The sequence below is a fragment of the Hypomesus transpacificus genome, chromosome 18, assembly GCF_021917145.1.
Source record: "Hypomesus transpacificus isolate Combined female chromosome 18, fHypTra1, whole genome shotgun sequence".
In the NCBI taxonomy this organism is placed as follows: Eukaryota; Metazoa; Chordata; class Actinopteri; order Osmeriformes; family Osmeridae; genus Hypomesus; species Hypomesus transpacificus.
Genome location: NC_061077.1, coordinates 1,600,850 through 1,623,515, shown reverse-complemented (window position 1 = coordinate 1,623,515; position 22,666 = coordinate 1,600,850). Strand labels below are relative to the sequence as shown.

Here is a 22,666-nt window from a genome sequence, read left to right as displayed (position 1 = left end):
TAAACAGGACCTCAACATGCACAGATTATTTTTAAACCAGGAGCTCTCAGCACGTGTATAAAATGTCAGTCACACAAAAGGAATACTGGCTTCCTATCATATCCTCTTCTGGCCTGGAAAGGGCTTCAAAAGCTGACGGAGTTGTTTCGTTCTGTCATTCACGCACCCTGTGGCAAAGAAACACATTTGGATATGAACATCTTTGATACATGAGCAAACAAACTAAAGGTCTGTCAATCATTGTCCTTGTTTTGTTTTTTAAGTATAGGCGGGCCCCCCATAGCCACAGCCAACCTTGTTCAGTGTGTTAAAGCTAGAAGTAACCGACCACCAGTTCAGCCTCATTATATGGCCTGACGGTTACCCAAGTGTGTGTTGGCACTGAAAGAGGAGCTGCCAAGTGACTCCAGGTTTACATCCTCCCTGTAGACCGGCCCATCGTTCCACATGAGGTCATAGCCACCAACCCTCTTCTCTCTGCCTGTCAATCTAATGAGGAGAACCACAAAGCTCATTAGTTTCTTCACAGTAATGCCCCTCCCTGTATCATCTACACAGTGCCCCGGTCTTAGGTGAAAGGACCAGGTAGAATTTCACCGTATCGCTTTCACCTGACAGGTCTCAGAGCTCATTAACACAAATGTTACAAGTCTGTTTCCATATACGGGCCACTCGACCTTTCGTAACCCTAAACTTGTTCTCCTCCAGTCTCAGTTTCCAGGAAGGACCAGGCTCTCCTTTAGTATTTGTATTTTTAAATGTACTTTGCAGCTACAGTCTTGTAGGGCTGCTGACTGAGTGGATCGGAGCACCCTTGCCCTGGCTCTCCTACCTGCTCTCCATGTCCACTATGTGTAGGGTGTCTTCCAGTAGACAACACTTCATCTCGTAATCCTCCTGACTGCTGGCCGTGAGAGAGGGGGAGGCGTTCACCTCGATCAGCCACCTGCAGACACACACAGACTTCCCAGAGGATAACGGGATGGGGGCTAGAACCGCTCAGGGCCCTAGCACGGAGGCACCAAAGGTTGTGGGGTTGAGCATCTTTTCTCACGGTTTGAGGTCCTGGTCCAACAGGATGTCGTAGCCGTAGAGCTCGAAGCAGTGCTTGTCGTTGATGATGACCTTCTGAACGCTCTGCAGGCTGCGGACGAAGATGTTGTCGACGTCCTTGAACAGAGTCTCCACCGTGTCCGCTCCGTGCTTGGCTGTCAGGTACCTCCGCAGCTGCTGGATCTGCCACTTACAGCCCTGCGAGGAGAGAGAGACAGAGAGAGAGAAAGAGAGGGAGACAGCGAGAGAGAGGGAGAGACAGAGAGAAAGAGAGAGAGGGACAGAAAAAGAGAGGAGACAGCGAGAGAGAGGGAGAGAAATAGAGGGAGACAGCGAGAGAGAGGTATAGAAAGAGAGAGACAGAAAAAGAGAGAGGCACAAAGATTTTTTAAACGGAAAACGGTGGAATAGAAAGGGTTTTCTTATGTTTGTTAGGACAAAAGTTCAAAATGCTAATAATATTAATAAGTGAATAATTTATGTGTGCAACATTGGATACATTCTGAGCCTCTCATACACCTTCTCAGGGTCGTAATCTGGTGCTGTTTTCTGAACAGCGACGTTGGTGAGATGCACATCTTAAAAGAAGGATTAAGGGGAAATTAGGGAAACATGAGTAGGCGTTGCATTATCTTCTCCAGGGAAATTAGATGAAAGAGAAGCTTCCGGAACTAAAGACTACAAAGAGCAGAGCCAATTTGGGTCTTGTTCAAATATAGTCCAGGCTATTACATCAACAAACGCAAATGCAAAAATATATATTTTGATATAGATATATATGTTATTTATTAAATCGGTTTCAATTTGTGATTATTTAGGCCAAGAGCTAAGAATGCAATTTTCAAACTGGAACAGTTGAACAAACTGCACACCAACAAAAGCCTTGGTTGATGATGAAAAGGATACACTGGTCATCAATACTGCTGAGAGAGAATCTGGTGCTGGAGAAACGAGCAAAGCCATCTCGATATAACCAGGCCTTGAGTGGGATGTACTGAGAAGAAAAACCCAAATCGTGTGAACTGTTCTGAGTTCTGTTTTTGAAACCATTCTTGTTTACTGCACATATAATGAGTCATACATACTGTATACATACATTTATAAAATGATTTAACTTCTCATTCTTCTGACTGCATAAAATAGTTTCTGTTCATGCATTAATACTTACTGATGTCACCAACACGTACACTCTCAAATCAAATTTTCTGCCTACAAGAAAACATTTGCAAAGGCTAATTAAATACACATATTGAATATGTTATGAATATCATTATGTTAAACAGTATACACTAATATGCATAATATGTACATTGCTTAAAATAAAAGCTTCTGCTAAATGATTCATCATATTTAATATACTAATAGTAATGCAACCAGTTGTTCTGAATTAGTTAAATAAGGTAATAATTGTCCTGCACCACTAATTAGGTAGGGATTTTCTATGTAGCGCTGTGCAACATAGCTCTCTACTTGGGTCTCATCTTTCTGTTCCTCCGAACGGCTCCCATCCTGCACAAACAACAACACTATCAGTGTGTGTGTGTGTGAGAGACGTGTGTGTGCACCCATGAATGTTTACATTTGTGCTGGTGTATTCCTGTGTAGGGTTCAAAAGAAGCATCGCAAACAGCCTCATGTTTGGCACATTGTTACCTTTTTCCAGTCCATGATGTCTTTTAGCTTTCGAAACAGGAAAATGCCCTTCCCCTGGGATCTTGCTACCTGTACACAAATTGGCCAAGGAGGAACACAGGTCTTAAAAAAAAGCCCTGAGATCAGTCACGGTCATAACAAAAGGCACCTTCAGTCCAACCCTTTACAGAGCAGCCAAGGATGAAACTCAGCTGAAATGAACAGACATTTCCACTGCAGTCCACCTCACCGGTTTCATGATCCAGGTGCTGCCAGGGCTTCTTTTGAACTCCTCTACAAAGAGGTGGTATTCACTGGGCAGTTCAAAGGTGCGGGGGAAAAAGTCACATTTGGCTGCTTCCATACGACCAGCTTCTCTTTCCAGTGTTTTGCGATACCTTTTCAGGTTCTTTACCATGAGGTTTTTACGAGTTAGCTGCTCCATGAAGAAGAAAGGAAGTATAAGGTAATACGTCACACAATGCACACACCTCAGTCACACTAGAATAACAACAGAGTGGTTCTGTTGTTGTGATTGATGGCAGGAAGCCATTTTGCCCAGAGACTCACTCACCTCATAATGGTTGCGAAAATGACATATTTGAAATGTATTTAAAATGACAAATTTTCTCTCAGCCACCCAACGTCACACCAGTTAAAATCCCATTCTCCATCGCTGTATGTATGGAAGTTTGTTACGCACATACATTGGTACAACACACACAAGGTTCCATGTTGCACAACATTTGTTTGTCTAATCTTAATAATTCATTGTACTCACTCTTTGACTTCAACCCAACTCGGTCTTTGTCGAAGGACGTCCTGGATGGTGTTTGTAAGGCCACATTTGTAACGTACACAACTTCTCCCTTCTCTGTTAAGACAAGCAACATCACAAACAGTATGGGTACGACACAATCAAAGGCGACGGAGTAATGGAAGCAAATCAGTGGCATCATGTTTTGAATTTTAAAAGGCATTGAATACTTAACATTGAAATTAAAACACCACCGAATTTGTTGGTTTTGAATTCACCTCTTTAAAATTGAAATTTGAATTTATTTCAATGTAGAAAAACATCTGATCCAAAAATTAAAGGTTCAGAAATTCAGGTTGATCAAAATAGAACTGTAAATTTCAGTTCCGGCCCCACAAAAAAATTAAGCTTCAGAAATTCAAACAGACCAAAATTCCAATTCAGATCCCTAAAATTTCTGCAAAAAAATCTATATCGCACTAAATACATTTCGAATTCGAATGGTGAAATTCAGATACCAAAACTTATTTTTCAAAACAATTTCAATATTAAGTATTCAATGCCTTTTAAAATTCAAAACATGATGTGACGGATTTGCTTCCATAGATAGAGCAACCTCCACAGACTAACCATCTCATCTTTGATTGATTTTACTATCTGATCCATCCCGCAGACGGAGAAACTCACCCCTCTTTTCTCTTCTGATAGCCATAGGGCCCTTTGTACCCAGCAGTCTTAACATACAAAACGTAAGAAAGTTAGAATAGCCTAGCTACGTACTTGGGATAGTGCGTAGTCTACAGTAGTCTAGTAGCCAACTTCATTGACGATGTGCACAGTACACAGTACAGTAACCTACTACTAAACTACTTTTACTCACCTTTGTCTTTGACATACTTTCTCGAATTGAGAAAAAAACGTTTGCAATGCACAGCCAGCTTTAATTAATGTGGCTAAATTGAGATAATGGCATTATAGCCTAGATAGGCTAGACAGCAGCCAGCTAGGTTAGCTACACATCTTTGGTAACTTGAGTTTGACAACATGTGTTGCCATAGCAACTTGAAGTCGCTTGTTCTGAACGAACTCTAATCTTCGAGACTTTTCCACAGGATATGCTTTTGCCCCACTAGGCTACATCTGCTTATTTTACGAGGGATAGCATATTAAAGGTATGAGAACTAGAAACTCACTGTTCACGAAATAGTTTGAAGCCAATTCAAGATTGAGGGACATCATGTTAATATTTCCAATATTTCCATTTGCACATACACTGAACCACTGGGTGGCAACAAACGCCTAAACATGAACGGAGACATAATATTTATCTACCATGTGTTGGTCCATACTGCAAGAGGGCAGCATTTCCCATGGCCTGCGAATGTATTTGATACCTCATAGTGACATAAACTGAATGTGAAGGGAAGATAACTTTTTATTGCAATTTTGTCACACACAAACACATGTCTGGCCAACATCTAACCACTTGTTTTTTATCATATAGAGGCCTAGACCTAAATTAGCAAACCAACATGTCTCTTCCTATTAGAGAACCGAGGGAAATATTTCCACAATAATGTGAGACCATTTGCAATGACTTAGGTCACGGAATTCCATTTCACATTTGTGAGAAAAACATTTCTTCCAACTAACATGTTTTATTCTTTTTTGGGGGCTGGGGTGGTATTGGACTGGGAGTAGGTCCTTGAGAGTTTACCACACCATTTAAACAACCAATTTCATTTTTTTTTGTTTTGTTCCAAAACTCAAATGTGGTTTCAAGATTGGTCTAGTTTTAGTTTTCTCATTTAGTTTCTTTTCTGTAGCATAGCTACCGCTAAGGAAATCCAATACATTTCAATGTGTAATGGACACAGACAGGGCTGGACTGTGACCAAAAAAATTGCCCTGGCATTTTTGCTCAGACCGGCCCACCACAATTGGTGGGACACCACCCACCAGTACAACAAAAGAGTTAAGAGATGTGATTGGATTAGCTTAGTCAGTTTTATTCATATACGATAATAATAGGCCTATAGGCTATATTCTGCTTTCAAAATCTGGAAATTATATTGAGTGTCCTGACCTTTGACTGTCATGTTCGACCAAATAATGGGGAAATTTAGTCGGATATGTCCTAAAATATGACACGTCAAACGAACATTCTATTGAGGTGAGCAGTAAAGTCTAAGAAGGGCCTTATGCCACTTATCTAAACCATTGCTTAGCTACAGCAGCCTGGTCACATTTTATGCTCAGCGAGAGAGGGAGAGACAGGGTATTTCTAGACCATTTCAACGTTGAACTGTTAGAGGGGCCAGTTACATTAAACATTATTGTTGTCATAAATGTTTCTTCACTTCATTGTAGGCATTAACAGGCAAAATACCATGTTTATAATTACTCAGACTCTACATTTAAGGGGAACACAAGAATTTTCAGGCTTGTTGTCACAGGGGCACTGGCCCTTCCTGCAACCCCCCCCCCCCCCCCCCCCCCCCACACACACACACACTCAACCTACCCCTCCAAACCACCCCTGTAGAGAGAGAGAGAGAGAGAGAGAGAGAGAGAGAGAGAGAGAGAGAGAGAGAGAGAGAGAGAGAGAGAGAGAGAGAGGTATTGGACATAGTGTTGATTAGGCCCACCACATAGACTCCTGCTCTTCAAACTGTTGGATTGAAAGGGAATGCCTACAAAATGGGGCTAATCTACATAATATAAGGCCTAACCTCGAGGAGAACAAAACTGACTCAGCGGTAAATCCGTTTCTCCATAGGGAAAGTATTAGCCTTGGTCAAACCTACTGCTTTTAACAATTTAAGGCGGCCGGACAATTGGTTTTCCCTCACAATGTGAAGAATGCACTCGAAAACATTCTCGTTCTCTGGACCTTCACCAAACGTCTTGAGCTGAAGATCTGCGCTAAGCATTGTTGGATATGAGTTGGAATGCCGTCAGGGAGTAATTGTCTCTGACTGGGACGGTAGCCGTATCCTAGGGATATGGCGTGCTTTCCTGATCCCGACTGCATAACAGGCCAAACAGGGCAATATCCTGGCTGCACATATCCTTCCCATGACTTATCCAGGTTTGCGATTAGTGGTTTGTGTTCACGGGACACAATCGTGGTATGCTATACCAACCACATGCGTGTGTTTTGGTAGAGTGTAGGAAATAGGCGTGTGCGTGTTGGATCTGAAATTGTACAGTAATTGAAAATAAACACTCCATAAATATCATGGTGTGGTGAAGCGGTTACAGTGAGAAGTTATTCGGGCCATAAAACAATGCTTGTTTTCTTGGAAACTATGAAACAATTTATTTTATTATAATTTGTTATTGTTATCATTGTAAGCCTAAACTAAGATACCATAAACTCATTATGATAAAATATAGTTTCTTTTAACGGTTGTAGATTCTCACAGTGGTTAAGAATACCAGTTCAATCGTTGACACAGATTATCAAATAAAGCGTTCAACATTTGCAGTTTTTACTAAACTAAAAGGTCATCTTGAGGGGTCACCCACCATTCTGTGAGGGGAGGAGGAGGATTGGAGACCTGTTGTTGCAGCTCTGCCTGTCTAATCGTCAACATCTTCTGACTCTAAACTGGAACAGCTGCCAAAGAGGCTAAGATGTTCTTCACAGATCGGGTAGCGACAAATCCAAGCTGCCCTTTGTTACCTTGTTTACCATAACATGTCTGTCCCTGTGATGCTTTACGGTGCATCTTGTCAGCACTTTCAAAACGTTTGGTGCCTCAATCCTATAATAGCAAGCGGGCACTACCCCGGTGTCTACCGTGGAGCTCAATTGACATCCTGGCGGGAATTTGTTAGCTCACGACTGAGTCCCAGATGTATCTCATTAGCAAGTGACACTTTTAACCTTTTTATTTGAATGAGAGCCAGATGTTGAATTATTTAATTGAAGCACTTTGGGTCCATCTCCTCTTTACAATAGAAGGTGGCCCTATCATTATTAACAATTGAACAAAACTGGAGACAAATCGAATTTCATTACTCAACAGACGTTCTAAACCGTGTCCCGAAAAACACAGTTTTTGTTGACCTTACACTGTAACTCCAGAAAAATATACCTCACAAAATAAAATCAAAAGAGACATTCTGAGTCACGTCAAATGCTTTCTTAAAAAGCAGGACCACAGTGATTGGAACTCTGATAACTGCATGAGATACAAGAGTCATAAATGGTTGTCAGGGGAGTAGAAGGCTCCCGTGTCAGTCGCCCTTAATCACAGACAGACCTCAGGACAACCTCACTTCACCTTAGTCCAGGGGATCATGGGATGCAGCACAGCACATGGAATGTGACACCTTTGTTTTTGGCAGAGAACAGAGTTTCGTGAGACTCCTGTGCTTTGTCAACGGCACAGGACATCTTAATAGTCCATGAAAGATCTTCTCAACGGTCCCCATTAAGCCATTCATCAGTTCATTGATTTGCATTTATTTTTTTGCACGAGCAGATGGCTGCCTCATCATGGGGAGGTTCCATCAAGAGAACTTGTTATATAAAATACAGTCCCTGTGTGAGTGGCCTGAACTGCTGTTTTGACTTGTGCACCGCTGGTTTGAAGTTGATTAACAGCCACACAGGAAGCACACTGACATGACCATTAAAAGCAAAGGTCATGCCTTTCCATAGCATGAATGAAGACTTTTCAGAATGCAAGGCTGAACAGCACGTTGACAATGCAGCAGTGTCTGTTTGAACCAGGAAGTTGTGTCTCTGGCAGTGGAGACTAACCCAGGTGGAGGTGGGAGTGTCAGGGACACACTGTGTGTAGTAAAGTGTGTGTGTGTGTGTTCAAATGCCTCTTCCCTCTTCCCTCTTCCAAACACACAAACATGCAAAAATATGCCCAGTTATCATGACATAATACCGAAAGATACTATATGAAATGATAAATCAAATAACACCAGGTGGAACCATAAATATGATTCATTTGGCTCATCCAAAGTAAAAGCTTTTTGACCTTAGCAGTGACATGTTATGAAATAGATTTTTCCAGACACGTAGACAAAACAAAAAATATAATTGTCAGTCTGTATCGGTCTTGCTAGAGCAGCAAATAACCTCAATGTTTTCAGACAATCACAGCCATTAACTCATCAACAAGCAACTAATTTTTGAACTAGGACACAATGTACAAAAGGCATGTCCTTTTGATAAAGTGCCAAAGGCACTTATGGATGTTCATCCTGAACATATTCACTGACAGGTTTCTCTGTAAGCGCTGTGGGAAAGAAGTCTTGTTTCCGTAGCAGCTTTACTGGTGCTCACTTCAAAAGTTTGACATTAGACCCCAGGGTACTTTTGGAGACTTTGGGGGACATTCCAAAATAAAAGGTAGAATTTGGTTTCCAAAGAAATCCTTTTTGTTTCATTCCTGTTGAGCTAGGCTCAGTGCTCCCCTGGTAAACGGCAGATTGTTAAATGTGTATGAGGTAAAGACTTGCTTGGTACATTTTACACTAATACAAATTCAAAATCATTGGTCTTTTTGTCAGCTGTAAACAAGGTTGGAACAAGAGAAAACAAAGATGCGTGAGCAATAGTATTATGAATACCTTGTTTATTGCTTTTGAATAGTTACTTTGACTCGTTTTGCAGAAGTAAGGAAAAAACAGGCAAATATTTAATTACATTCCCTTATTTGTCAGTCATCTAAATTTCACCAAAACCACACACAGTACCAAGGCCAACTGTCACCTAAAAACAACAACTCTAGAGCCATCCCTGTGGTTGACCTGGTAGAACACATACCACATAGATGAAATTGAGTAATTTCCCTATGCTGGAAACAAACCTGCAGCTGCTTGGGTTTGTTTCCAGCCTGGGGAAATTACTCCATTTCATCCCCTCTCTCTCTCTCTCTACCTCTCCCCCTGCCTTTCATGTCCTCTCCACATACTGTAACTATCAAAATAATGCACAAATGCCCAAAAACGTATCTGAAAAAAAAACCTCTGCATATCAGCGATGTTCGAGTCTGGTGCTTTCTGTGTCTGTGAGCATTTTGAGTAGGACATTGTGTGTGTGATGTGTGTTCCTTGCCCAGTATGCCAAGGGTTTAATTGGCCAGTCAAAATGGACACTTTGAGACTATGAGACCTCCATTCTCGGTTTCGTTTTTGCAGCATATGTGGCATTAAGGATGAGCTATGAAACATAGCACAGTCTGTAAATCCGGAACTTTATAGTCTAAAATGGTAACTTAAAACACCAGGAAATACAATCTTGGAAAGGCATGTGAAATATGTGAACATAGTAATGCAAAGTAGATTAACATGGTTTATGTCACGTTGAAAAAGGGAGGTATATACCACTTCAGTTCTGTTTTTGAGGTTAGCAACTTAAGCAAGGCGTTTCAAAGGTTTCACTCTCTAGTTACTCAGACAAGTATGACTTCCTAACGTGTCTCATTTAACATGCAGCTTTTAGATGTGGCCAAGTTCTCCTGGATTTGCCAATATAATCATCATCAGTCATCTGAAACAGGAAGACCAGTCCAACATACTCAGCAACACAAAACCAAAATCTGCAAATACTACTACAGTAAATTATAAGGTAATTTCCTCTGGATATGAATATAAATATTGTGGTTATCTTATTTTATATCGCAAATTGACATTTTGGACCGTTCAACATGGATATACTGTACATTGCCATCTCACATACATATCCCTTTTTAAACTTATAACACATGCTGCTCAATATCAATACAAAAGTGTGTAAAAATGCATAACAAATAATTGAACATAAAAAAATCGTATTCCTTCGCAGGTCATTGATATACTGCAGATATATAGCTGTACTGTAGATATATTTTATCCACCGTTTTGAAAGCTTTGAAGTTTTCAAAAAATGAGCTTGAGGTCCATTTCCCCATGTCCTAGTGTCAGGAAAATGTAATCCGCCAGGAAACTGACTAACTGACTGACTGTCACCTGTCCTTAGTTAGAGGTTAGGAGCTGAATTATACGTCTCTGCATCCTTGATTTTCCAGAATGTTTTGATTGGGTTTTGGTTAACAGAAAAAGCCCTTCCCTGTGATTCAGCAAAAGTTCATTCAGGTAAAACAATAGTGCTCATGAAAACTCTTACCAGTGAATATATAATTAAGTGATTAAGCTCAGTGAGAGCTAGGTCATTGGTCTCCATGTTTTGATTCAATTTGACTGTGCGAGTTGCCTAAAATGTTGTATTTGTGAATGATGTAACCATTCAACCAGATGGTACAGAATGGGTTCCAGGAAACTGAAAATATGTTTCTCCCCTTGAAAATTCTGTTCATGATGAGCAGCTTGCACCCAAGGACAGAGCAGGATAAGGGGGTGGAGGGGATGGGAAGGTGGAGGGGATGGGAGGGTGGATGAGGTGAAGACGAATGAAAGTGAAGAGATCACTCATCGGCCCCTGGAAGTAGTCCTGTTTGGTGCTTTCTGTGGGGAACTGCTGCAAAACATGTTACAGATTAAATCAGCAAAAGAACAGTTTTTTTTACAGTACAGTTCATACACCTGTTTTGCTTCACGACGCATCTACCTCAGATGAAAGCCAGTTGGACTAGAGAGAAGCTTTCATTAAAACAAAACCTTTCATCTTTTATCAAACCATCTAACCACACATATCGTTGGAATGTGCCGACAGATGCCAATCCTTCATTTGTGAATACGGATGCCATACCTGGATTGGCAGAAGTCACTGCAATGACGGTCAACCCTTGGATTGGCACAAACACAACGCAGATATTCCACTTCTTCAGGGTCAGAGGGCAAACTATCAGCGGTACGCCTGATTCGCTGATGTCCTCTGTAGCTCGACATCCCATAGGGCACTGTACGTCTATGGAAAAACATGCAGTACAAAAAAAGTCATCAGAGCACAATCTAGATCAGCTATAACCAAACTTCACAAGATTTGATTGTGGATGACTTTTTAAACAAATGTTTTTCTCTCCAATATCCTGCGAAAAGAAGATGTGGTTGACTATATTTTAGTGCTGTCAGTTTAACGCGTTATTAACGGCGTTAACGCAAACCCAAATTAACGGCGTCAATTTTTTTATCGCGCGATTAACGCTCTTTTTGGCCTAGCAAACTTTGTAGTTTTTTTTCACATGCTGTTGCAACAACTACCGAAGTTAGAAAAACTACAACACCACACCGGATCTAGCTAGACCGGAAACAAAACAACAGGCACGCCACACACTTGTTTGGCTGGCGATCCGGCTAAAGCGTAGTAGCAGAGCCCGTTTACGGATATGAGACATTCTCTGGTAGTAGGTTAACGTTACGTTTTGAGTTGATGGCGAGCGCGAGACGCCGAAATGGATGCCAATAAGATTCTGAATGGAAAGTTTACTTTTAAAAAGTTGCCAAATGGTTCCATTGACAAGACCAAAGTGATCTGTGTGTTTTGTCGTTGTAAACTGAGCTATCATCGCAGCACATCCAGTCTGAAATACCACTTGATGGCCAAGCACACAGATGATGCAAATTCTCCGCCCCCTCGTCAAAGCCAGGCGATTGCAATGTTGTTTTCAATAACAAAAAATATTTGCACGAAGCAATCCGAACCACTTTTCCATGTTGATAAGAGCATTACAATTTGAAAAAAGAATGGGACAAAAAGAAATCAAGGGACATTTAGAATAGATAAAAATGTGCGATTAATTGTGATTAATCGCGAGTTAACTATGACATTAATGCGATTAATCGCGATTAAACATTTTAATCGTTTGACAGCACTACTATATTTAGTAAGAAGATTTGTAGTTTACCTGGAATAGGAAGTGTTTGAATTAGAGTTCAGGGACTCATTAGGATGTTTATATAAAGGGGTAACAGGTGAGAGACCAGTTTAACATTTCAAACTGAAAAAGTAGAAACCCATGTAGAAGATGTGGAGATGGATCCCAGTCTCATACACAAAGAATCCATTAAACCCATCTGTCAATAGTTTAGAGTTCAGAAGAAGCTTATGATGTAGTTTATACTGGTCTGCAGTTTCTGAACTTTTTCACTGAGTGATGCAGTGAGGTTTTTCTGTTCGTCTAAACATCACTATGAATCTGTCTTGTTACCAGTGCTAAGCTGCTACTCCTGCTGTTTACTGCACTATAAACCACAATCAGGTTTGTTATGATGTTGAGGCAGTTATGAGTTTGACCATTTGCAGGCATTTAATTGTTTTTTACTTCATCATCCATTTGAAATTCATAGATGTTAAGCAGGCATAAGCTGAAGGATGTGTGAAAGAATGTGTTGGTTTCCTCCAATGGCTTGCATTGCGCTTCGAAAATAATGGACAACATTGTTTTCTTTTGGCCTCTGAGCGTTTTATGGGGATGACAGGCATTGTATGACAGAAACATGAATCAATGCGAAGACTTTGAAACAGTCTTACCACATCAAGAAATAAACTATGCTGTACCCATTGTCATATGCTGAATCATTTCTTCTGAGACTTTAACCCCCTGATCAAAACCATCTAACCTAACCCCCCCTCGCTCCCTCCTCCCTATCAACATCCTTTGAGATTCGACCCAAAGGTCTCCTCTCACTCAAAAACAAAAAAAGTGTTTGTAGGTTTGGGGATGAAGAGAAACAGTTCAGATGCAAACCATGTGAGACTCTTTTATATTCCACAGGGTTTTAGTAGAACAATTTGTCTTCATTGGTAAAATTTTTCATGTCCCATTATATTCCGAGTAAGTACCTAGAATAAATGATCTTCAAAAGTATAGGGATTACCACAATCTACATTGTGAAATGTCAAAATTCCTACCCAAAACTCAAGGCAATGTGATTTATTAAACCCATTACTCAGAAAATGTGTATGATTATGATTACCACATGTTGGGCGACGTTAATAGACACTCTGTTCCAGCGGTGTTTTTTAACAAGCTTAGACAGGTCAGTCCTTATAACCCTAAGCCACGTGTGTTGGAGAACATATAAACTTCTGTAATGCCATAAAAACCACTTTATCTTTCATTAATCCACTTGTCTGAAGCTGTTTAGGCATGTCTGCATCACTCAAATAGACTATTAAAACGGATCGGTTTACCTAGACTGTGAATGAACAGACAGACAGGTTTCCTTCTAAATTTGTAGCTGAGCAGTTAATAGCGATGTTAACAAACAATAGAATGAGCTATGCAGACTCCTCTTGGTCTCACATATTCATGGGCTAAAGGACAAACAAAGTTTGCTTTGTTATTATTGAAAATGCTTCAAGTGACTTGATGGAGTGGAAGAATTTTCTCTGTCATCCAAAAAAAAAACCCTGACACGCATCTTTAACTCTCTCCAGGACTTAAGTGTTTTCCTTTTCCTCTTTGGTGACCACATGTTTGGCAAGAGGGACACTGTTACGCTAAAGAGATGTGCCTGCACACACTCACACACAGAGAACATCTTTTTTTATATACTCTGAACTCTATGCATATTTTGCATGTGCCACTAATTACAACTGCTGAATAACTCGGTGTATTAAAGCATTACAGCATCAAATTAGGGAGTTCTGTTTGTGATCACATTTCCCGCAAAATCTCCAGGGAACTTGCTAGCTATTTCAATATGGTACCATCACGCTCCTGTGCTGTAGTTACTCTGTCGTGAACTAGGACAGAATATAAACAGGTCCTGACCACACATGCGCTGAGACCCTGATCTCTCGATTGTTTGGAGAATTGCTCTGGTTGTATCATTTAGGCTTTCTAAATAAATAAAGACAATTTGTGTATAAAGTTGCCCAGCAGGCAGAGATCAAGTGTACCCAGTGTGGACCTCCTTCTGGAGATAGAAGTAGGGGATCTTGGCAAAACAAGAAAGAGTAGGAAAGAATGCTCTCTCTGGGTCTTGCCAGGCTGTTTTGTCAGTGAGGTGGTGGAACAAAAAAACATCCAGTAAATCAAGGGAGGGTCTGAAGTGTGCTCAGGGCGGTTATGATGAGGAGACATATCGAGGAGTGTGCCACATGCTCACCCAGACAGGCGAGAAGGTGTGATAGATGGGACCAAGGGGGTGAACATCCCAACAGCCTTTCCCTAATGCTCAGCCAACAACATTGATGTTCAATGCCAACAAACCATCCAGGCACAGCAAATGTGTAGATCCATAAATTTCGCTAACCAGGTGAGAATAAAGAGGCAATAAACAGGGATATAAGGATGACTCATGAATCCTAACACCACAGTACACTCCTTTTGTAGGTCAAAACCGGCATTGGACTTTTCTCTTTGTTCAAGTCGTAAAGTCACAATGCTTTCTGACGCTCTCTGCCCCTATAGGAGGACCAAACTAGGTAACTGAATTGAGCTCCTACTGTTAGTAACCCACTGAATCGAATATCTCTTGCTACCTGCGAGAGTTCACCTCTTTCAGACTGCCTTGACTAGCCATTCATAAAACTTAGCCTTTGTCAGTGACAATGGTCAGAGCTCTATGGTCTGGTTCATTATAGTGTCTACAGCTGTCTCATCTGTTTGGTATTAGCCAGCGATGTATCTCTGTCTAGCATTACCAAGCTCAAGCATTCTCTCTGATCTCCATCCACTCAACCTATAAGCATCTGTGGGCTAAGAACCCATGGTATTCCAGCTCACTGGGATCCATTAGTGATGTCTTCCGATGACAGCCCTTCTAGGACTTGAATGGCTTCAGACATCCACTGAGCCAGTAGGAGCTTCCCAATGCAAATCTAATTTGACACGTATCTCAGAGCCACTCTGTACAAGGTATGATTAAGAGGCTTTCAGCTATCCTCATGGTCTAGATAGTGTGAATAGACATCTAAATACTCAGGGGTATCAAGAGAAATATCTTGCTTGTGCATTTACAACACATGTTTCCATCGTCCTTACAGTTATTCTTTTAGACCAGTGGTTCTCAACCCTGGTCCTCAAGTACATTTACATTTACATGTATGCATTTAGCAGACGCTTTTATCCAAAGCGACTTCCAAAAGAGAGCTTTACCCCCTGTCCTGCATGTTTTAGATGTTTCCCTGCTCCAACACACCTGATTCAAATGAATGGCTCGTTATCTAGTTAGGCAGAAGCCTGTTAACGACCATTCATTTGAATCAGGTCTGTTGAAGCAGGGAAATATCTAAATGTGCAGGACAGGGGGTCCCTGAGGACCAGGGTTGAGAACCACTGCTCTAGACTGCCCTGGTTGTCAGACACACATGCAGGGATTAGTGGTTTAGTGTATGCCCTGCATGGTACCCAAGGAAACCATATGTTGTATCAGAACCATGGACAGTAACCAACATGGAACTATGTCCTTCACAGGGTCTAGTACAGGGTAGAGACACTACAGTCTGCAGACACAAATATCTGCTTTTGAAGACTTGTTTGGATAGATAGAGAGAAAGAGGAAGAGAGAAAGAGGGACAAAGAAAAAATGAAAAGGGGGTAGGTAGAGGATAGAGAAAAGAATGTGAGATGCAAGTTTTTGTTTTTGTGTGTGTGTGTGTGTGGGTGGGTGTGTGCGTGTTCACTTCAGTACATCCAGCAGTAACACACCCGACTCTGAATACCACTCTACTTGACTTGGCTGTGTAGACTCATTATTCTAGAGCATTATAGGCTTTTGATGACCTTAACTATGTAGTCAACGATTACACTGTACCTTGGGGAACCAATTACAGAACATGGATTGTTTATGGTTCAGCAGTGAACCATAACCGGTGGTGAGGTTATTTAAACCAGCCGCACATTCTGGAGCACATTTTTATTCCAGGCTAGACAGGTTATTAAACTGACATTTCCATGGCATGTTAACTGAGTTGGGTATTGATTGTAATTCCCATCGTTTAATGGAGATACTTAAAGATGGTTAGGAATCATCAATTGAATAGGCTATTGGCTGTGAAGTTGCATGATTCTTTTTTTGTGCATATCCCTCCGCCACTTTTTTTCCAACGTGCTTTAAATATCCTGATAAATACATGTGTTTCTCTTACTCAGGAGTGTTAATCCAGATGATATCCAGATGGCAGTAATAGACGCACTCCTTATCTTTGTAGGAGTAACATGTGCAGCGTTTCGATCTTGTCTTAGGGTTCGGGGTGGACAGTGGCCGCACGATGCGTCCCTCAAGAGCAAAGGCACCTCTCGGCTCCCCTTCTGGACTCGCCAGGGGGACCTCCAGTAGCGCCTCGGACTTGATCGCTGCGCCAAAGGACAAAGTACCTTTGATGAAATAAGAAACGCATAAGTGGAGTTGAATTTAGAATACATGTTGATGTAAATGGATCTCATTTCGTTGAAAGTCGATAAGGTCGCGGGTGGAATTAATAAATCAACCTACTACAGGCCTACTATATGGTGACTTACCTTTTGAGAGAATTGATGCCAGTACTAGCAAAAATCCTGATACGAAAAAAATCCTTGCCATGTCGCAATAATTCCAATTAAAAGTTATTTGAAGGAGTCAGATAACGATGATTACAAATCCATAAATTTGTCAGAATAAACAGAAGTCCATTTCATACGGTCCAGGTAGGATAACTCCACAAGCAGCCGGTGTCAGCCACGTCCTATCCATAACCACGTCCTGATGAAGGTTCTGTAGGAGTGCAGTAGATGAAAATAGCTTGTTTCTTTATGTAGGGGTGACTCATTCGTCGGCGTATGATATTAGTAAATTCTCACGATGAAGCGCGCGCCAGTGAGTCAATAATTCACTCCTCGCACAGTTGTCGGCGTTGGTTAAGGTCTCCTGCTAGTGACACGCCCACCTCCCCATCATCTGTCGCCTTCCCCAACTCATTGAGTGGGAGGCATGTAGCAGGGACACCGCATCTGGGTGACAGCCTTCAGTTTGACAATAAAATATATGTCAATGCATTCGGTATAGACATTTAATCATTAATAATTCATTTTTTTCATTTGAAAGTTCTCGATTTCACGATTAAGAATACTGCAAAGGTCAGACAAAGAATAACAAATTACAGGTCAAGATTTTCCAATTTAACGTTTTTTACAGTGTAATTGAGGCAATTTCCCGTGCCATTATTTAGGGAGGATTTTTCCCCACAACTCCTCAGTCTGTAATCACGTTGGAGATGTTGGAACCTGAATTTAATGTAGGCTACTTGTAATAAGAGAGGAAAAGAGAGAAGAAAACTAGTTCTGTGGAGAAAAACGCTTAAGAAAAAAATCTGATTCGTGGAAAGTTTTTTTTCTCTCGCGTGGCATATTTGTCACGTGGGAGGATGCTCATTTAGTATGATACTCTTGACTGACCGAGTGTGCTTTCTTTTTACATGTAGAAAGGGACTATTTTTGTGGGGTGGCTGTTAAATGGCTTGAAATAACAGAAACGATTCCCATGTTCATCGTTTTGTCTCATCGATAAGACAATGAGCTTGTTGTGACATTTTTGATCAGGTTACTGTATTCTTCAAACAAATTGGTCATTGGTCTTTTTTGTGAAGTCTCTGTGTCTGAGGTCTCTAACGCATGGTGGTGATTTTTCCTTCATTCCACGTCCTCTGTTTTCATTGCTCTTGTCCAGCTCTTCAGCTATTAGTTACTGAAGTATTTGCCCACAGGGGAAAACAATAGCTGTAGGTTGGAGTGCCATAGGATCGCAGCCCACACAGAAGCAACCCTGGGTAAGCAGCCACACGGTAAGCAGTCACATACTACGGTCTGTGAATGTGCAGACCAACTGACAGAATGGTTCTGCCTAGATACAGAAACATATCACCTACGCAGAGCAAAGCGGAAATAGCACATACCATACCAGATCACCAAGTGTTTTTGTCAGAGGAGATGCATCATCATGACCGTCAAATGTATCAAGTCAAGTTTTACAAACCTCAGGCTTTCTCACTTGATTTTTTACTTTTTTTCTTCTTTTTTTTTAGGCAAGCCTAGCCACACACCTTGATTCCATGTGGATCTGAAGTGCAGAAGTGTCTTGCATATGCAGCCACGGAGGTATAAAAAAACACATTTGGTCCTATATTATTACCCCCCTGAATCCCTTCCAGAATCCCTTGGGCTTGGGTTTTGTGCCATACTTCAGCTCTCTAGTACGTTCCTGGGACTAAGCTGAATTCCACACAAATCAAGACCATATTCTGTTTTCACTGCACAGGCCATGGCTGTGGAGACAGAAAGTTGCCGGAGAGTGGTTCCCTGAAAGTGAATGCGGTTTGGTGGTCAAAAATGACATGTGTGTGCACCCTCCCTATGGCGTTTCTTTACATGACAGACCTTTGATAACTTTTTTTGCACTACTGTGTATGACGATGTTCACTCAATTCCAGTGCATGGAAAATTCTGCCATGTGAAAATTAAAAAACAGACATTTATTTTTAGGCCACAAGGGAGCATGTCTTACACATGCATACAGCATGTTTCACATCCAAATCACTCATGTAGAATTTATGACCCTGTGATTATCATGCAAAATAGACCCTCTTCCATGTCAATTTTTAATCCCGCTGCTTTAAATATTTCACAGTGTAATTATGCCCTCCTGGCATGTATCTGTCTTGCAGTGATAAACTGTGCTCTGGGACGTGAATTTTATGGAGTGTAATTCATTTCACTAGGAAATGGGTTGTTTTCTTTGGCTGTGGCCAGTGTTTTAATAAAGAACACTTTGGGAGGGCAAAACCAAGGGATTCGTCAACTTACTGTTTTGGGGCTGGGTGGGGTTTAACAAAGGCTTCATCGTTTATGTGCTGTGAATGAAACACACGCACAGACACAAACAGACACATGCACACACACACAGTTTAAATGCTTTAAAGTAAATCCCTCAAGTAGAAATGTTGCTGTGATTTTACATGTGAACGTTTCCAGACACTTGTGAGAACAAACACCACTGTCTCCTCCGCACTGCCAAGCGGCTTGTGACAGATGAAAACATCTCCTTCCCATACTTCCTGTTGTTTACACATCGAGAGGAAGTGTTCAGTGAAACCTGTCCTTTCTATGTCAACACCATTGGATGGGAAGCAAGGTTAAGATGGCGTCAGTTGAACATTCTGACAGCAGGCCTTCCAGGGTCCACTCCCACAAGGCTTGTTACATCATTTCCTGTTCGCTTCATGGCACATTGCATAGATGGCATGCCTCACACAACAACCTGAACACTGATGTTCCCTATTTAATTACTGGTAAAGAGGGACCTATTACTTAAGGAACATCATTTGACGTGAATTATTGGGTAGGACACCATGGCTGACTTTAAGAAAATGTGCCACTACCCTGAGCTGTATATTCAGGAAGTTCACTTATCTAAGCTCAGCATAGATGTAAATTTGTTCCGTGTACTTATATGTTATGTTATGTCAGGTGCTTGCCTTGTCTTGTCTTAAGAATGTCAGTGCCCAGTCTAACCTTGTGTTGTTCTGTGCATCTGACAAATAAAAGACTTGAACTTGAACTTGAGCTGTTACCAACAGCTCTGATTAGATGTTAACTGAATTTCATTGACTCTGTACTTGTACACAGTGAACAATGACAATAAAATTGAATCTATTCTAATATAATCTAAACACTCTTTCATACACTTCAATGAAGTGCATTTTGTTTCCCATCAATTACACATTAATAATAAAAACGACAACAAAACAAACCAAAGACTATCATTCATGAAGCAACAGTATCTTCAGAGTGCAGAAACATCCAACACAAGCGTTGAGAATCTCTGAGTCTTTGAAGCCACAATATGAGTCAAAGGTAAAACATCTTATCTCACACCCATCCAAGTTCAAATGAAAACCTTGCCCACAAATAGCACAGAAAATACCACAGCCTGGATTTGCTGACCTTGTCTGTGGCCTGGGCGTTATCACCACTAGAGAATGTGATGACCAGGGCATGACCTAAGAACCTGTTCATCACAATCTGCCGAGGAATGAACAGCGCCTATAAAATAAAAATCTTCTGGTTTTGGGATTCATCTCCAAACCCACACAGTGTTGGTGAGCATTGTAAATGGGGTTGTCGACAGTGGCTCATTCGGGGAAAACTCTGGATGTAGATGGATATTTTGATACGGGACAGGCAGCTTTGGTTGGAACAAAATCTAGGATTGCAATCCAGACAAAGCCATGGTTGCAGGTTTCAACAAGATCACACAAAAACAAAATCCAGTCCAGTACATGTGAAATTACACTGTGGGTTTAACATAGTGGTGAATAACTAAAGTGTTCACCGACATATAGCATCATAGGTGGATTCAATTGTAGACAGAAAGTACGAGTCTCTGAAGTATGTCAGATGGCTGAGTGGGTAGTGGCTAGTAGAAGGTTGCCGGTTAGATTCCTGGCCGTGCGAAATCACATTGTGTCCTTGGGCAAGGCACTTCACCCTACTTGTCTCGGGGGGAATGTCCCTGTACTTACTGTAAGTCGCTCTGGATAAGAGCGTCTGCTAAATGTAAATGTAATGTAAATGTAAGTATTAACTGCCAAGCCAAAAGCATCCTCTTTTACACAAACTCCAGAAATCTAGTCAATTTCCTCAATATGTGTTGCAATACAGATCTCTGCATGATCTTTGTGGCTTATGAAGTTATTGAAGCTTTCAAAAAAATAAAAGCCAGCGTTAAATTCTTGAGAGGGGGATGAAAAGAAAACAGATTCTTAAGAGAAAAATTGCCCAGTGTACCTCCTCGTGTGGCCCTGGGCTGAAGAGAGGGTAGGTGGGAGTGTTAATCACACCACCGTATTTCGACACCCATGTGCATGTGAAGGAGAATGAGTATGGTCATCAAACAATAACAATGTGGCTGGATCATGTTGATGAACAGGCAACAATGTGGTAAACCAAAACACATATCCCACATTCTGAAACGCCCCTTTCAGAATCAAAACTTGTCCAGATATGACATTGAACGTTTGTACTTTGATCGTTGTAAGAAATTGTGGCACCATGGAAAGAGTCAGGTGTGGAGCACAGGGAAAACATTAACACAATGTCTGCCCAGATGAAAGGGTTATAAGGGATGTTCTTACTCAGTGGGTTAGTGTAGTCATAGCCGCGGGAACATATTTGATCAGGGGGGTGCCGCCGTGGTGGATTTTCAAGTCATATCATGCAGCCCCCCAGCACCGCTAGATTCCGCGGCCATGAATGTAGTTAACCTTAACCCTAACCCTAACCTTAACCCTAACTCAAACCTTAACCCTAACCACACCTACCCTAACCCTAACCCTAACCTTAACCCTAACTCAAACCTTAACCCTAACCACACCTAACCCTAACCCTACTGCAGTAGGTTGTGCAACTCACAAGTTCAAATCCCCCTGTGCTCTACATTGCTTTGGATAAAAGGTTAAATGAAAAAATAATACTATGCTTTGTGTGTTTGTACTGTAGGCCCATGGTCTGGAATTGCTTGGCAATTGTTATGTATAATACAATCTATATCCCACTCTCACAATATCCATTTCCATCAGCGAGACATGCCACCCAGGAGTTTAATCATTACGAATCAATCTTGTTAATCTTATATTATCACAACATCAAGCATAAAAATAGCACATCTGCCTTTATTTCATGTGAGACATTTCATATCTATACAAATTGGTTAAGATGGAATGTCTTCATATTAAGTACATTTATTTACACTAAGCTGTCTGAGCAACAGAGGCCCAGAGATCGATTTGCAGACATAACAGGCAGAGTGCCAGCGGACAACTCATCCATTAAACAACGAGTAACTGATGGTATGGTTAGACAAGACAATTAGCATGATCAAGCTAATTGCTTTGGACACACCAGTTTACGCGTCTCAGCCAACTGACGTTTCAACCTTAGTGAGTCCTACTGTAGGCCTACTTTGAGCCTGTAGAAAAACAACCCTCGAACTCTCCTTTAGTGCCTATGCCTCGTCCTGTACTTACATTTAGCAGACACTTTTATCCAGAGTGACTTACAGTAAGTACAGGGACATTCTCCCTGAGGCAAGGAGGGTGAAGTGGCTTGCCCAAGGACACAACGTAATTTTGCACGGCCTGGAATTGAACCAACAACCTTCTGATTCACAGCCCAACTCCCTAACTGCTCAGCCATCTGACCTGTACTTAGCTCCGCACAGAAGAAGAAGAGACTGGTTTCCAGACAGGATATCCCATCAGACCACCGCTTTGCTGTCCATCAAGGACGCAGATCTCCAGCTGAGAACCAGAAGGACCCGAGGAGGTGGGCTCTT

At 41.4% G+C, this 22,666-nt stretch overlaps 2 protein-coding genes across 3 annotated transcripts; both read right to left on the bottom strand.

Moving 5' to 3' along the window:
- Positions 1-61: 61 nt before the first annotated feature.
- On the bottom strand, positions 62-4,459 carry ttll9 (tubulin tyrosine ligase-like family, member 9). Its single transcript, XM_047040864.1, is given in 15 exon segments — positions 62-167; positions 365-489; positions 833-946; positions 1,055-1,251; positions 1,573-1,631; positions 1,960-2,047; positions 2,222-2,262; positions 2,472-2,562; positions 2,707-2,775; positions 2,936-3,121; positions 3,260-3,300; positions 3,303-3,361; positions 3,467-3,559; positions 4,130-4,176; positions 4,323-4,459. Coding segments are annotated over 15 exon segments (1,296 nt in total). The 5' UTR covers positions 4,338-4,459; the 3' UTR covers positions 62-96.
- Positions 4,460-9,075: 4,616 nt separating this feature from the next.
- LOC124480772 (endothelin-3-like) lies at positions 9,076-17,166 on the bottom strand. 2 transcript variants are annotated; one of them, XM_047040360.1, is made up of 4 exons: positions 16,822-17,166; positions 16,449-16,677; positions 11,160-11,318; positions 9,076-10,928 (listed from the first exon to the last, which is right to left on the bottom strand). In XM_047040360.1, exons 1-4 carry the CDS (start codon positions 16,880-16,882, stop codon positions 10,880-10,882), a joined length of 498 nt encoding a protein of 165 aa, XP_046896316.1. In that variant the 5' UTR covers positions 16,883-17,166; the 3' UTR covers positions 9,076-10,879. The 2 variants fall into 2 exon arrangements, with proteins under 2 accessions (XP_046896316.1, XP_046896317.1); XM_047040361.1 differs by having other exon boundaries at positions 9,076-10,925.
- Positions 17,167-22,666: the final 5,500 nt, after the last annotated feature.

Coding starts and splice junctions, on each gene's coding strand:
- LOC124480772 (XM_047040360.1), bottom strand. CDS start 16,882: ATGGCAAGGATTTTTTTCGTATCAGGATTTTTGCTAGTACTGGCATCA. Junction 11,319..16,448: donor ATCTGGATTAACACTCCTGA/GTAAGAGAAACA, acceptor GTTTTTCCATAG/ACGTACAGTGCCCTATGGGA. Junction 10,929..11,159: donor AGTGACTTCTGCCAATCCAG/GTATGGCATCCG, acceptor CATGTTTTGCAG/CAGTTCCCCACAGAAAGCAC.